General features: G+C 35.2%; 1 protein-coding gene across 1 annotated transcript in view; it reads right to left on the bottom strand.

Moving 5' to 3' along the window:
• Nucleotides 1-15,670, bottom strand: part of PCSK5 (proprotein convertase subtilisin/kexin type 5) — a 140,264-nt gene that overhangs the window by 23,255 nt on the left and 101,339 nt on the right. The window contains exon 10 of the mRNA XM_015814469.1: nucleotides 2,344-2,447. Coding sequence (XP_015669955.1) covers nucleotides 2,344-2,447 — 104 coding nt within the window. The remainder of the gene's footprint in view (nucleotides 1-2,343; nucleotides 2,448-15,670) is intronic.

Below are 15,670 nucleotides of genomic sequence, written 5' to 3'. Positions count from 1 at the left end.
TAAAAGCTATTAAACAAACATAGTTTGCCAGGTAATTACATTTAATGTCCATTCTTCAAATCTGTGGGTAAGTCTAGGCCAAAAAACTTCACTATTCTAACCAATTTATTTTAACATCCCTCTGGGGATCAATGACTACATTTCTATTTTTTAAAAAACAACAACCCTGATGATTTAAACTCCACAGTAATGAAAGTCCTTAAACCTGGGATTGCCAAACAAGCAAGTCAAGCAGTTCAAGGAAACAACACGCTAACCCACATTCGAGTACCAGTTTTCAGTAATGTTTGAGCAAGAAATTTATAAACATTTGCCTATTTTCTCCTCTATGATTTTTTATTTCTAAAGTAATATCCTCACAACCCTACCATTCGGCTGTTTATTTATATCTTGTGGAGGAAAAATAAATGAATCTCACTGTTCTCCATGCTGTTTTTGAATAGTGCAGTTTATTTGATAAAACTGTGTAGGATAACATTATAGCTTTAGCCAGTAAATGGCTAAATGTGTGTAGGATAAGATTGCAGCCAAGGCTAGCTTTAGAAAACTGCTTGGCTTGTTTTCCTCATACACCTTATTATGATACTGTCATTGAAGAAATATGTTCCAGCCCAAAAAAAAAAAAAAAGAATTATAGTACATTTGCAAAGGGATTCAGTCTGATCAGTGTAATTCATTCTATGAAAAACAGGTTTTTAATTATTATTTTTGGCTGCAGCTGGGGACAATAGTGAAATATTACACTAAATAGTGCCACGTGCAATAGTAAAATACAGTTCCATTTTTGCCAGAAGCAATATACAGTGCTCACGTATATACTCTCCACATCAAATTAAACATTGGAGGTTGCTATTTAATCTAAATCATTTGCTTTTGCTTCATCCAAAACTAACAAGAGGTTGAAAGGGAGTTATAGTTTTATTGAAACCATTTGCTCAGCTTACACTGCCAAAATAATTGACTTAAAACTATTCATTTTAATTAGGTTAAAGTTGATGCTTCAGTTCCATTGTGAATAGGGATAATTTTGTTCCTTTCTTCTTTTTATAATTTAGTATGAGGTAGTGAATAACTACATACATATATTGCACTATATGGAATACTAACCTGCAACTGGTACAAAATGCAGTGGGATAGATTTTATGAATAACTATAATCATGACAGAAAATAAGATAATGTTTTCTAAATATTAATGTAATGGACATACCTCCTAGGTGTTTTGCTATATTCATACAATGGATAACATTCCAAGCAATATGGAACAATAATATTTCTTAACCATACCCCAGTGATATTTATCAATTTTTCCTACTATCTCATGTACTATTTGATTTCCATAAGTTGAACACATAAAACAGAAATGTAAAATGCTCTCAGAGAAAAGTAGCAAATAAATTAAGCTGCATAAATAATAAACTAGCATTCAATTATTTTAACAATATTTTCTGCAATTATTGTAGCATTTAGAATAATACCCAGCATATACTGTTGTTATTTTGACAGTGCGGTAAGAAATATTGATAGCTAGTACACTCCTTGAGAAAAGGTGGAATATAAATTTAATAATTAAATAATAAAACATTGATTAACATACAATATGAATCATTTTTCAATTTATATTTTCACACAAAATATAATAAATTTTATAATAGATAAGAACAACATAAAAGATAAAAAAAATTAAACCTCCAACTGAAAATTATGGCATAGAATTTGTTGTTATGATCTAAGTAGGCATTTATACTCTGTATGTCATGAATCTTTTCCTTATAAATATTAAATTGAAATCAATACCATTCATTCAATGCGTATGTATAAGATTCAAATGTCCAAAAGAAAAAAATATGCATTCCTTAATATGTATATTTTTGTTAATATTATTCCCAATATATATATTTAAGTACACAATTTATTTAATAGTGAATTTTATCACATAATATCAATGTGCACGTTGTAGTATGCTACTCTGAGAAGTCAGGAAATGCATATTATTTAAATTTATATTATTTAGCTATGAATGATATTTATAACAGATTGCTCCAATCAACTCATATAAGAGATAGCTGAGAACCATTTTACTTTCAAGAATAATATTTTCTTTGTAATGAGGACTCCTTATTTTACCTAAAACACAGCTATATACAAGAAGCATAATTCTTGATCTTGTGACCTCATTTACTTTATTAGTGTAAATAAAAAGAAGCTGCATGAATTATACCTGGTAGGAAAACACTTGGACTTAGAAATAAAGGGGAAAATATAAAGGGAAATTTAGAAATAAAGAAATACTAAGGACTTTATTGAATAAGGCCTGAAATGTTGACTATGAAATGACAACTTACCCTTGTAACCAGCTGCATTGGTTTTCCAGTCACTGGCAATTAGATGTCCAGCCCGTGAAGTCCTTACAATAATATGTTGAATATCCCTCCATGTTAGTAAACGACTAGAAAAAGACAATAAAATGTGATTTTCTAAAAGGAGAACAGTATAGACATAGAGGTGGTTATCTAAAAGAGAGAAACATATCAAAAATATTCAGAGCAAGAATAAATTATGGGTTAAATTAGTCATTTTTCATAATTAATATTTTGAAGGCAGTTTTAACAAACAGAAAACTATTTCATTTGAATGAAAAAATAGATAATAGTTAATTGTTATGTGATAGTTAAACAACAGCTTCTGTAATGTATAGTCCAGTGGTTCTCAACCTGTGGGTCGGAACCCCATTTGGGGTCGATCGACCATTTCACGGGGGTCGCCAAGCAAGGCTGTCCGCCATTTTTTTGTCCGCCATTTTTTTTGTCTGCCATTTTTCCCCCCCTTTTCCGGTGGATGCCTTACCTCCCTTGGGCTGGGCCAGCTGGTGGTCGGCCTGCTCCGTCTCTGCCACTTGCCAGCTACGCCTCGGCCAGCACAGGGGGCGGAACCACGCATGCGCGGCGCTCCTGGGCAGGGAAAGTCCTCGACTTACGACCGGTTGGGTAGTCCTCGACTTACGACCAGTTTAGTCCTCGACTTATGACCGGTTGGGGTCGCGGCATTAAAAAGGTTGAGAACCACTGGTATAGTCTCACTTTGAAGTGAGGCTGCCTATCAGTATGGCTAAGTCCTTGCCATGACACTTGGAAAGAGAGACTGAACTAGGAGTTCTTGATGGTCTCTGAGTTTGCTTCTTTTCTTGCAGACATTTCATTACCCAAACTAGGTAACATCATCAGGAGTCATTACTAGCACTGATAATGTTACCTTGTTTGGGTAATGAAATGCCTGCAAGAAAACAAGCAAGCTCAGAGAGCACCAAGGACCCCTCATTTCAACCCTGAGCTATAAATACTTTCCTTTATTAGAGACTGCATCACCTCTATACTAAACTGCAAATAGAGTGTGCTGGTTATGGTCATAACTATGCTCTGGCAACTTTGGCTACAATGAGAAAAAACATTAAAATAAAATCTCCTTGTAGATTGTGCTTATAATGATTATTTCATGCTTGGCTTGCAAGGACAGGATGTTACAGCATAGATTAAGATCAAGAGATCTTCTTGGAGAGAGAAAAGCACCTGATCCTGATTCTGATCTTTGTGCTGGTAGAGATTACAAAATTTGCTAGATTTAGGAAAAGAGCATCTCCCCACATTTTATTTATTTAAATTTATATGCCTGCCTGTCTCAGTGTCTCTGGATACTATACAAAGATTAAAAACCCAACAGTTAAAAACAACTATTACCAGGATCTGCAAGGTAAATGATACCTCACAATTATAAAATCATATCAACAACAGAGCAAAGGCGTAAGCTTTTGTGGCCTATGTGTGCGCATATGCCTGTGCTTGTAAAGAATTACCCCTCCTAGCAACCAGCAGCAAACAAGATCACCCCAAACAATTTATGACTCATCTTGTTAGAGGCCAGGACAAATTTTCTACATAGACAGATAATACAGGGTTGGCCTGCATACAGGCTAGGCATTACATATATAGCAGAATCAATCAACCTTTGTTGGCAAAAAACCCAACAACAACAAGTGATAGGCATGGGGTAAAGTCTTGGTAGATAATGCCAGCAAAACCAGAAATTGGTGGTACATAATTGGTGTAAGGACTTCTCTACTTTTAGAAAAAAATGTTTATGTCCGTGCTTTTGAATAAATAAATTTGTGTCCCAGAGTAATCCAAAATCTCTGTTAATTTCATATTTGAAGCTACAAGCTTAAAATTTCTTTCATATCCCATTATTGCTTATTTACTCAGTATAAACAAGGCTTTTGTATAATAGCATCTTGCTGTTATTCTTTCCTATATGATAGTGCTCTGTTAATATAATTTAATCAATAGCTGTTGGTACAATTCGTGTCCAGATTATATTTTCCTATCAGAAAGGGCTAGAGTTGTAGTGCAGAACCACATTGTTAGTTTCTCAAGCAAAATTATTTGACTTGTTTCTAGCCTCAGTTGTAAATATTCCTATATAGATATAAAACTGCTGCCTTGATACAAATGCATTTTCTGACATTTTAATATTCTTAGAAACATAGAAAATTGACGGCAGGAAAAGACCTAAGTCCATTGAGTCTGCCCTTTGAGTTTAGTTTTTTTATTTATTTTTATTTATTTATTTATTTTTAATTTTTTTATTTTATTCATTTTTATTTAATTTTTATTTTTTGTTGGCTGAGGGACATGTTTATCCCAAGCATATTTAAACTTAGATACTGATGATGTTCTTACTGTTCTAAGCATATTATGCTGTATTATGTTCTATTTGTTCTAAGAATATTATGTTCTATTATGTCAGACATGTCAAACACAAGGCCTGGGGGCCGGATGCGGCCCCCGAAGTGGTTTCATGTGGCCCACGAAGCCATCCTGGAAACAGTGAGGGAACGGCCCCTGTTGCCTTGGCCCTGGCTCAGGCCGGCTGAGAGCCAATGTACAATTTTGTGGTAGCCATCTATGCTGAAACGCATTCAATCTTAGCTCCACAAGGCCATCTAGAAACAGCGAGGAACCAGCTCCTGCTGTGTCGGCCCTGCCCCCTGGGTGCATGCTGGGGAGGTATCACCCTTTGTGAGGAATGAAGAAATGGACCATGCCTTGGCGCTTGCCCCAGTCCCACCCCCTTCTGCCAGAGACCCTCAGATCTGTCCCACTCCTGCCCAGGCCCCCACAGGCACCCTTGACGTGAACGATGTAGAGCTGGGCATGCCCACCCAGTAGCCACACCCACTCCATCCACGCCCACCCAGTAGGCCGCACCCACCTGGCCCCCTGAGGGCAACCACAATGCTCATGCGGCCCTCAATGAAATTGAGTTTGACACCCCTGTATTATGTGAATATTCTTAATCTTCTTCTGAAGCTGCAAGACATACTTTTGCTGTTGCCATGTGCATTTGTGTTCTAGGACTAAACTTAAGCATAGAAAAATATAGAATGAATGGGGAAAATCCAATGTATATTAAAATTCATAAAGATGGAATTAAAATTGATTTAATTACATAGCATCACCTATATACAGTACTTGCTAGTGTAATCTGTTGATTCTGTTTTGTAGCTACTCATGTACAAATGCTTTCAAGGCTCCAGTTATAAAAATAATAGTGTAATATTTTTAACAGTTTGAAATCAGATAATAAGGAAGTGGCCTTCTCTAACAAGGTAAACCACATAGAGAAATAAAAACAAGAAAAAGTGAAAAGTGTAATATAACGAGTGGAAATTTTACAATGGCTGTAGGGTCTGATCACGTATATCTGTGCAATGTCAATTTATATATCCTTGCAGTAAACAAGCAACATGAATACCAAAAGCCCTGATTTGGTCTTAAGACTTAATCAGCAAAGAACTACAGTATATCTAATTTATGCCTGCCCTAGCACAAAACATCTACTGCACAATTCCTTTGGTATACTGTATATTTCCCAATTCTTTCTCCTTTAATTCAGCTACTTATATATTCAGGTTGCACAGCCACCCGCTTAATGAAGGAAAATATTTATCTTGCAGAGATTGTTTGCTAAACCAATGATATAGCCAGGAGATTAAGAGTAAAAAAAATCCTGTTTAATTATACAAAACAGATGTGTTCAGCCTTATGGAGATTTTGTACTCTGTACCTTTAGAAAGGAAGGAAATAAAAAGAAACCTTGGCTATAAAAATTTGGGAATGATATCTGGAAGTACATAGTACATTCTATGCAAGGCATAGAATGGCCATTGTGGCTACCACAAGGTTGCCCATCCCTGAATTAATGACAACTCTTGGACTTTTTCTCTGATGTATTTTGTAGGGTTCAACTGAATTATATTTAGGAACAAACTAGCCATATAATCACTGAGAATTTAGTGAGATAACATTAGCAGAGAAATTTTTATTTATCAAAAATTATTCTGGTTTGCATTTGTTTTTTATTTTAAAGCTATATGTTTATAGTTCCACTTCTTCAAAATTCATGTCACAAAAATGTATCTGCTGGTATTTTGCTTTGTTGTCACTAGGAGACACTGTAGTGCCTGTTAATCTACAAACATAAATGCCATATTTTAATAATAGTTCATAAATTTATTAACAGAAGCATCTTGATTAAAATTTCCAATATTAACTAATTTTATAACTTATAAAATTGTTCTAACTTCTAGTTAATATTTTTTAATCCAAATATCTAAAATATTTAGTTCTGCGGTTAAGCAAAGGACCCAGGTACACTGTGAGATTACTTCTCAATATCTCTTCTGGGTTTTGCCATTTTGCATAGTTAAGCAATGCAGGAGTATTGAATTAAAATTTTAATTTCCTTCTATTTGTCTTTATATAGACCTATCAGACAAAGCAGTAGAAGAGAACTGAAAAAGAGATAAAAAAAATATCAAAAAGTTGCGATACATTTTTTCCCCATTCCTGTTACAATCTCCACATCTATCATTCAAAAAACACAAGGTAAAAATTCTAATCCTTATTTAAAATTATGAATTCTAGTATAAGCGATATTGAACAATGCTTTACAGTACATAGTTATGTATCTTGTTTGTACACAGGTTTGTGAAGGGTGAACATGACAATGTAAACTTCAGGCTGGCTTTATGAACTCTACTTCATAAACTATGAATTTTTAAAGCAGTAATGCTTTTCTCCTAGAAATTTCTGCTAGCTGCTAGAACAGACAAGAAGCAGTATTATAATAACATCTTAAAGACGCTGAAGATTAAAAAAGACACGGAAAAACAGGAATATCTTCAAAAGATCCCTGATATGCTAAATGTGGAATTAATACCCTAAAACAGGGGTGTCCAACCAACTTCAGTATGCTGGCTGAGGAATTCAGGGAGCTGAACGTTCACAAGTCTGAAAGTTGCCAAGGTTGGATGCCAGTGAAGAGGCAGAATCTGGTAGCATCTTTTTTGACTAACAAATTTTATTAAGCAGCATAAGCTTTCAGGTGTTATCATTCACTTCATCAGACGCACAGAGTGGCTAGATTGATATAGGATTTATTGTGGTGAAGAGAGAGGGCAAAGGTGGGAGAAATTTTAGTGGCCAAGTATTTGCAGGAGATTCTGGATCATCCAGGTCATGGTTGTCCCAAAGATGCTTTTCCAAAAGGCAACTGGCAACGTTTCGCTTCTCATCTAAAAAGCTTCTTGTATGAGAAGTGAAATGTTTTCATGGAAAAAACCTCTTTTGGGAAATGTGCAGGGATTGATTTCTTGGTTATACTAGTAGTTATAGTATATGATGAATGATGTAATTCTGATTAATAATAATGAACATTCTTGCTATCTGTTTTAATTGTTGTACCACTTTGTTTTTTTAACTTTGTTTTAATTTTGCTTGCCACCCAGATTCACTTGTTTAAATGGGGGAGGGGGGAGAGCATATAAATGGAATAAATAAACAGATAAATCTTCCTAACAATACTATTTTAGCATTTTAACAATATCATCAGGAACATCATCACTGATGCAAAAACAGCAAGCCTTGCTACCAGACTGTGTGACTTTGTACTCATCTATAACTGCTTTAAACCTGGCAATAATATTGTACTACAAATTAGTGGCATCAATATGGCACATACATCTTCAATTTGGCAAGATTTTCATGGCTGACTTGGAACATTTTCTTCAATTTACTCTCTGAACCCTCTCCTTTTAGATATGGCATTTTTACCATCAGGATGCACGAAAATGAATCTTTCATGAAATTCTACCATTACTTCGACTTTAGCCCATCATTAAAGTCAGCCTGGACTTATCTACAGAACAAGCCTACTTCTCTTACGTCACCATAAAAACTACACAATGGACACATACATTATATAGGAATTTCCAAGGGTACACTTTCTACTCAGAATACACAACCAAGTCTATCATTTACAGCCAGGCTCCATGCTACAGTTATACTTATTCTGATCTACTTGACAGAGATGCTGGACTGATAGAATTTAGCCAGGCACTGAGGAATCTGAACTACCCACCCAGTTAGATCAATAAACAATTTGGTAGAACTAGTTCAATCCCAGCGAGGACTTATTAAAAGACAGATCACAGAAGTAGATTCTAACATGGAAACCAGACCCTGCAATAAACCAAGATGTCTATTCTGGCCAAACATATATTACAACAATGCCATCACTGACCCAAAGAAGTCCTCACATTTTCTTCCTTATAGTGTGATACATGCCATCATTTGCATGCAACACCCACTATTTGCAAGTAGACCCATCAGGCGTGACAGACTGTCAAAACTAGCCAGATAACGGATGCAGCATTGCCGATGGAGCTTGCATTGCAGCAGTCTGTCCACCATCTTGCTGATGTTCACTCCCAACCCCTGTAATGATGAGTATTGAGTATATCTTCATATCACTTCCCAGCTAAATAGATCAGCAGGTTTGTCTGATGGGAGCAGTTAATTATCTTTTACTACAGAACTTTTTTTAAAAATAGCATTTTTCAAGAAAATATAGAGAAAATGTAACAAAATACCAAGAGCAATTAAGAAACATGAAATTAAAAAGAGGTTCTATTTTACCAAATGCTACCAAAACAAACAAACAAAAAAGAACCAAACCACCCCATGAGTTAATATATTAAATTAACATGAAAGCCAGCTGGTGACATGTCTTTTTTACTGATATTAAAAGAATATTTTCATACCTTTATACATTATAAATTTCTTGAATCTAGTCCAGGGGTGTCAAACTTGCCACGTCACATGACGTGTCATGGCGTATCGCAACTTTTTTCCCATTGCCAGAGCTGGGGTAGACGCGGTTTCGGCATGATGCATCTGGCCCAGGGGCAGTTTGACACCCGACCTAGTCCCTAGTGTCTAGAAGAGTAGTACTTTCCCAGTCTCTCAATACAATTCTCTAAGTATTACCCACCCCAGATATAATTAAGTTCCTCAAGGAGTTAAATTCTGCAATATTTGAATATAACTCAAAATAACATTTATTTATGTAACATAAAAAATTACCTATAACTCTACTTATATGCATTACAATATTATTTGAAAAAACAACCTGTAATGGTAACCAATGGTTTATCTTAAAAGACTGTTGGAATTTCAGCCATACAGAATCATACCAAAGTCAAGGTTCTCACCTTTCTCAGGGCTTTGATGTAATTTATCTATTTATCTTATCTACTAACTGTTCTGGCATACCTTCATGGACTTTTCTTCTGTAGAAGGAAGCTTGTTTTAATATCACCTAGTTGAAATATCTAACTAATCTTGGCTGACTCTGAAAAAGTTAAGCAGGGCCAGACTTAGTATTTGGATGCAAAGCCTCCAAACTGGGAAGCTGAAAAACTATCCTGGAAGACAGTGACAAATTATTTCTATACTGTTTTAAAGAAAGCTGCCTGGTGACATCCATGTAGTGATTAACACTGGTACTTGATTTCAGTCTTGTTTGTTTAAAGCAGAGTAAGAAAAATTTATCAAAATTGCTTTTTTAAAATCTGTTTTATTGCTTTTATTTTTTATCTGTGTGAGTCACCAAGTAAGGACTCATTAATTTTAATTGACAACTTGAATCTCCCAAAGGATAATTATTACCCTTTTGCTAAACCTTTTCAAGGCTGAAAAATGTATTTAAGGCTGTACCCAATGCTAAGTAGAAGATTGGCTACATTTCAAAAACAAAACAACCTGCTTATAAGAAAATAACCCACAAAGGACTACCTTACTACATTTGGACTATGCTAGGCAGATAAATTAGAATATAATTTAAAATGAAAAGGGACAGCCTCACTGAATATGAAATTAATCTTATCTTCTACATAGGAATCATAGTTTCTCTCCTTTTCCAAAAGTAAATTTGAAGTGGAAAAATAAAACATAATTATTACACTGGAAAAATTAGAACTACTAATTAGTGTATAATTATCTTTAGTAAATGCACTTTTCTACTGGAATTAATGGCAAAACTCCAGTTGCTTATCATATTTACTACTTATTTGGCATTATGCTTTGTAAGTGTAGTTGTTTTGTCTTACATGCTATATACACATTTTAAAGATTTAATTTTAACTCAATTATGTTTGCATTTATAATCCTGTAGTTATATTTCATCATGGAAAAATAAGACTTATTGTATAATTGTATTAAAGAAGATAGAAACTAATACAAACTAGTATAAAATGAGAGGAGGAGGAGGAGGAGGAGGAAGAGGAGGACAGAGAAAAAATAAAAGTGCAATAAAGGAAAAAAGTAAAAGAAATATAGAAATGAAAGAAAACAGATACAAAAAAGTAATTTATTAATGTTCTTTATAGCAGTTATAATACAATTATAAATTTACCTCTTAGTCTATAGTTACAATATAACTCTGTTGTTTCTATAATCTGTTCTGCCTACTCATCAAAACCATAAATCAGTGGCCCTCAACCTTTCGGGCAGCAGGGATTGGTTCTGTGGAGAGAGGGTTTTTTTGCAGACTGGAGGGGTTGTGGTTTCGTGTGCTGCCTGCATCCTGCAGATAGGGCTTCACTTGCTTGCACTGCCTGGTTTCTGGCATGCTGTGGCCTGGTGCTGGTCCACAGACTGGGGATTGGGGACCCCTGCCATAGATCATATATTCATTTTTTTCCCTGTTTCACACAAAACGTCCATCAAGTTTTTCCAGTTAGCAATACATGTAGATATTGTCTTTTCTCTGTTCAAGTCAATTAGCCATCTCAGCAATTTATTAACCAACCATTCCTCAATTATAGATAGTGCCAAAAGTTTCCATCTTTGTGCATACAATTTGTGCATTGTCACAATAGTCATCATGTAGAAAAACAAAATTACATCTGTCTAAAAAAATTTTCCCCAACTGCTTGACCATCAATCCCAAAAGAAAAGCCTCTGGTTTCAATTGCACATATTTAAAATCCTTTGAATCACTGTATGTAATAGAATCCAAAAATTTCTAGCTTTTGTACATGTCCATCAAACATAATAAAATATCCTTTCTTACAGCTGACAATTTCAACACAGATTTAAAGTGCCTTTGTAACTTCTGGACAATTGCTTTGGAGATGCATACTATTGATACATAATTTTATAAAAAATTCTCTTTAAGATTATAACATAATGTAAATTTCAATCCTTTCAACTGCATATTTTCCCACTGTTCCATCTATACATTATAATCACAATTTTAGTCCACTTTCACTTGTTTGTCTTCTGCTTCAAATTTCAATAAACGTTTACACAATTTTAGCACTTACATGTTCATCATTGGTCCACAATTCTATTTCAAACTCAGTCTTGCAATGTTCAGATATGTTTTGAAGAGCTTTCCATCTTCTTAATTTATTTCATATCTTCTTTTATCTTTACAATCTTTCATTCTTTTTCAAAAGCTGTCAATTTAGTATCAAGTGATTCCAATTTATTGTCCATTTACACAAATAATTTTCAAGCAAATCTGATGTAATTCCTTTCTTTGCAGGTTGCTTTAAGAATTCTTCTCTCCTTCATTCTTGCATTTTATGGCAGTTGCTATTATGATGTTATAATTCAACATTAAAAGTTTTAAAAGGCAATGAAGAAAGAAAAGTCCCTTTTTCCTATTTTATCTTCCTGTTCCTTTAATACATTTGTCTCTAATAGCATTCTGTAGTTTCAGTCAGCATCATATTTATCTTTTGTTTTAAAATCCACCAACTGTCATACTTTTTAATAATAAACAAAGAACTTTTTTTTTACAAAAGTCCACTTTGTTTATCTTAATTCTAGTTTGTTTAAAAACACTTTCATCGAAGAAATAATCTTTCAAAATAACTGTTCCATTAATCCATTAAAAAAAATTTTTAATCGACTTGTTAAGGTTTTGGTTAAAGGTTTTTAAATCTTTAAAATCTTTTTTGTCTATTCCTTTGTAAACCAGAAAAAAGAACTTATCAAATGGAACCTTATCCTGTCATTCAGAAAATCTCTTTGGCTGTAAATTAATTACACCAGAAATGATTAAGAAATGAGGCACTTACGAACTTTGTACCTATATAGACTACATTAAGGTTGTGGGTTTGTTAAAAGCCCTTGGCTTCTGGCTGCTTAGTTCACAACTAACTGCAAAAATTTCAGTTCCTGCAGTCTACTAATGAGGAGCAGTTGTCTGGAGTGCAGGTGAATGATTTCAAGATCTCTTCCTTTTCCAGAGAGACTTTGCTGGCCAGAATTCATCATCTGGCTGCTGATGTCCATCGTAATTTCATCCCTGATTCTTCGGGAATAACTAGTTTGCCACCAGAAGTTCTAGAAAAAGGGCTTCCTAAGTGACTAAACAAACCGAATTGGTTAGGATTTGGAAAGTAACAAACTGAAGGTATTTTTTATAGAACTGCTTTCCCAGTAAAATCCAGTGAATGAACATAAAATTCTGGAACATTTGTCAGCTTATTGGTTAGTATTTCAGATTCTGATCTCCCACTTCAGAAAACATATGGCCCATTTCTATTTTACAATCCGATTGTCAGCTCCAATGTCTTTGTTAATACCTCCTTGGTACTAAGCTTTTTTTCCCCCATCCAACTTATTTTTTTCAGATTCTTTTCATTAAAAAGAACAAATAAATGGAAAGGTAATATACTGATAGCAAAACCAATAGCAGTTCCCTGCATCAACCCTCTTAAGAGGCAAGAATGCCTTTGAACCTCTCATAGGTCCCAAACTATTATTATAAAATAAAAATATTTGCTCAGCAGTGGAAGATTTTTTTTAAAAATCCCAGTGTACCCAGAAAAAATGGAAAACAAGCACAGAAGGGAAATTCTTAGGTACCAAGCAGATGGATATAGATTTTCATGGGTACAGATATGCAGGTCTTGGCGTATTCGGGTCTTTTCCCGTGTAAGATTGAGAATATCTTGGCGATGTTTCGACGAGGTCCCATTCGTCATCTTCAGGTTGGGGCCTTCGGCTTCGTGCTTGTGCGAGCAAAGTGTGATCGGAGCTGCCGTCTCTCTATAAATATTGGTGGCGGTGTGTGGAGTGCTGGCTTAGTTGCTGTAGGTGGATTGGTTGGCTGTGTGGGAGCTATTGTTTGCGGATTGTTGAGCTGTTTCGTAACATCCTGAGTAATTGAGGTGCTGGCTGTGTGCCCATTAGTCAGCACCTCAACTACTCAGGATGTTACGAAACAGCTCAACAATCCGCAAACAATAGCTCCCACACAGCCAACCAATCCACCTACAGCAACTAAGCCAGCACTCCACACACCCCCACCAATATTTATAGAGAGATGGCAGCTCCGATCACACTTTGCTCGCACAAGCACGAAGCCGAAAACCCCAGCCTGAAGATGACGAGTGGGACCTCGTCGAAACGTCGCCAAGATACTCTCAATCTTACACGGGAAAAGACCCGAATATGCCAAGACCTGCATATGTGTGTGTGTGTGTGTATGTAAAAACTATATAGAAATCATCACTTGCAATTGCACACTCCAAAAAGTAGAATTATCAGAAAATAAGACGATACTCCTCACTAAACATGGTTACCTTCAGGTTACACATATAATATGAACATATATTTTCAACAAATCCAGTAATATCACTTTTATTGAAGAAAAATATTACTAGTGAAATATTTCTCCTAACTTTTGTAAGGCTTCCAAGTCTCTTTTGGAGAGCTGGAGGAACTTTGTTATGGGAGAAATGCCAGGTCTACAGGAGAGAGAAGAAGATCCATTGCCCAAACAGCTGTTTCTCAGACGTCAGTAGCTGTAGCTCTAAAGATGTTTGTTGTTTTTGTTGTTCAGTTACTTTCAACTCTTCATGACCTCATGGACATCATTTACCAGGATTGCCAACTGGATATCACTACTATTTTAAGAAAAGTATTGTAGATTGTTGATAATCACTGTGTATCACAACTATTTGTTTACATATTTTTAGCAAAAGAGTCCTGACAACAAGCCATTTTCTTTCTTTTCGGATTACTATAGTTTAAGCAGTTCAGTACAAAAGGTTTGTAGCCTAGAAAACTGGCATCAGAATTTGTTTAAAATTTCTTAAATTTTCAAAATGTTATTTTAAACATTATTATTAATGTTTTATAGTAATTTTGTTAAACATTCCTATTAAAACAGTAAACACTAGCACAAACTAAGAAAAACAAAATAACAAAAAGAAAAGAAAATGCAAAAAATGAAAAATAGAAAAACAAAAGAAAAGAAAAATCAATTTTAAAATAAATATATAATTTATGTAAAATATAAATATATTTTAAATTAAGCATAAACAGTCCACCAAATGTTTTGAGTTCAGAAATGGTGAAAGAATATTAGCCCAACCCGCTCTAAGCTAAAATAGAGGATATGCAAAAATCTGCCCCCTCTCAAGTGAGAAGTATAATTTTAGAGACAATCTTGGTAACCTGGGCTACATATGTAAGCTAGTAGAAAAGCTAGTATATTGTTTATTTATTTATTTATTTATTTATTTTGATTTATATCCCGCCCTTCTCCCGACGGGACTCAGGGCGGCTCACAACATATTAAAAAACATAGACACGCCTACAACCCCACCGAAGTAAAACCAATTAAAACCAAATATTTAAAGTTGTATTATTTAAAAATTACACCTAAAATAAACCCGATTTAAAATCCTCCCTAGGCCAGNTCGGAGATAACCAGGTCCGATGCCATGGAGCGCTTTAAAGGTGGTAACTAACACCTTAAAGCGCACCCGGAAGGCCACTGGCAACCAGTGCAGCTCGCGCAGCAGCGGTGTTACATGGGAGCGACGAGTCCCTCCCAACACCGCCCGCGTGGCCGCATTCTGGACCAGTTGAAGCCTCCGGGTGCTCCTCAAAGGGAGCAAACCTTTTTGTGAAACTATCTGGGATCTCTGCAGCAATAAAATCCTCTCTGGTAGTTATTTTTTTTTCCTCAGCAGCTGTTAGTAAAAGATACACATGTCATTCTTCCACTAAGTAACATGGCATCTTAGTTTCCCTCTTTAAAAGCCTAAATGCAAACTAAAATGGCCCAACTTGATTAAACGGACATTGGCCTGACTAAATCAGTGCTAGAAATTCCATATCAGGAAGAGAGTGGTTTGGGGTGATGGAATCTCCATTGGGTTCCATATGCTAAAAGTTATTTAGAACTATCAATTTGGGGTAGTGGCATTTGCAGGCTGTCATTGCTTAGATCAGAGTGAAGAAAGCAGTG

This window comes from Protobothrops mucrosquamatus, unplaced genomic scaffold (assembly GCF_001527695.2).
Source record: "Protobothrops mucrosquamatus isolate PMUCROS unplaced genomic scaffold, P.Mucros_1.0 scaffold254, whole genome shotgun sequence".
In the NCBI taxonomy this organism is placed as follows: domain Eukaryota; kingdom Metazoa; phylum Chordata; class Lepidosauria; order Squamata; family Viperidae; genus Protobothrops; species Protobothrops mucrosquamatus.
Note: the sequence above shows the minus strand (reverse complement) of the source record. Positions and strands in the feature narration are given on the sequence as shown.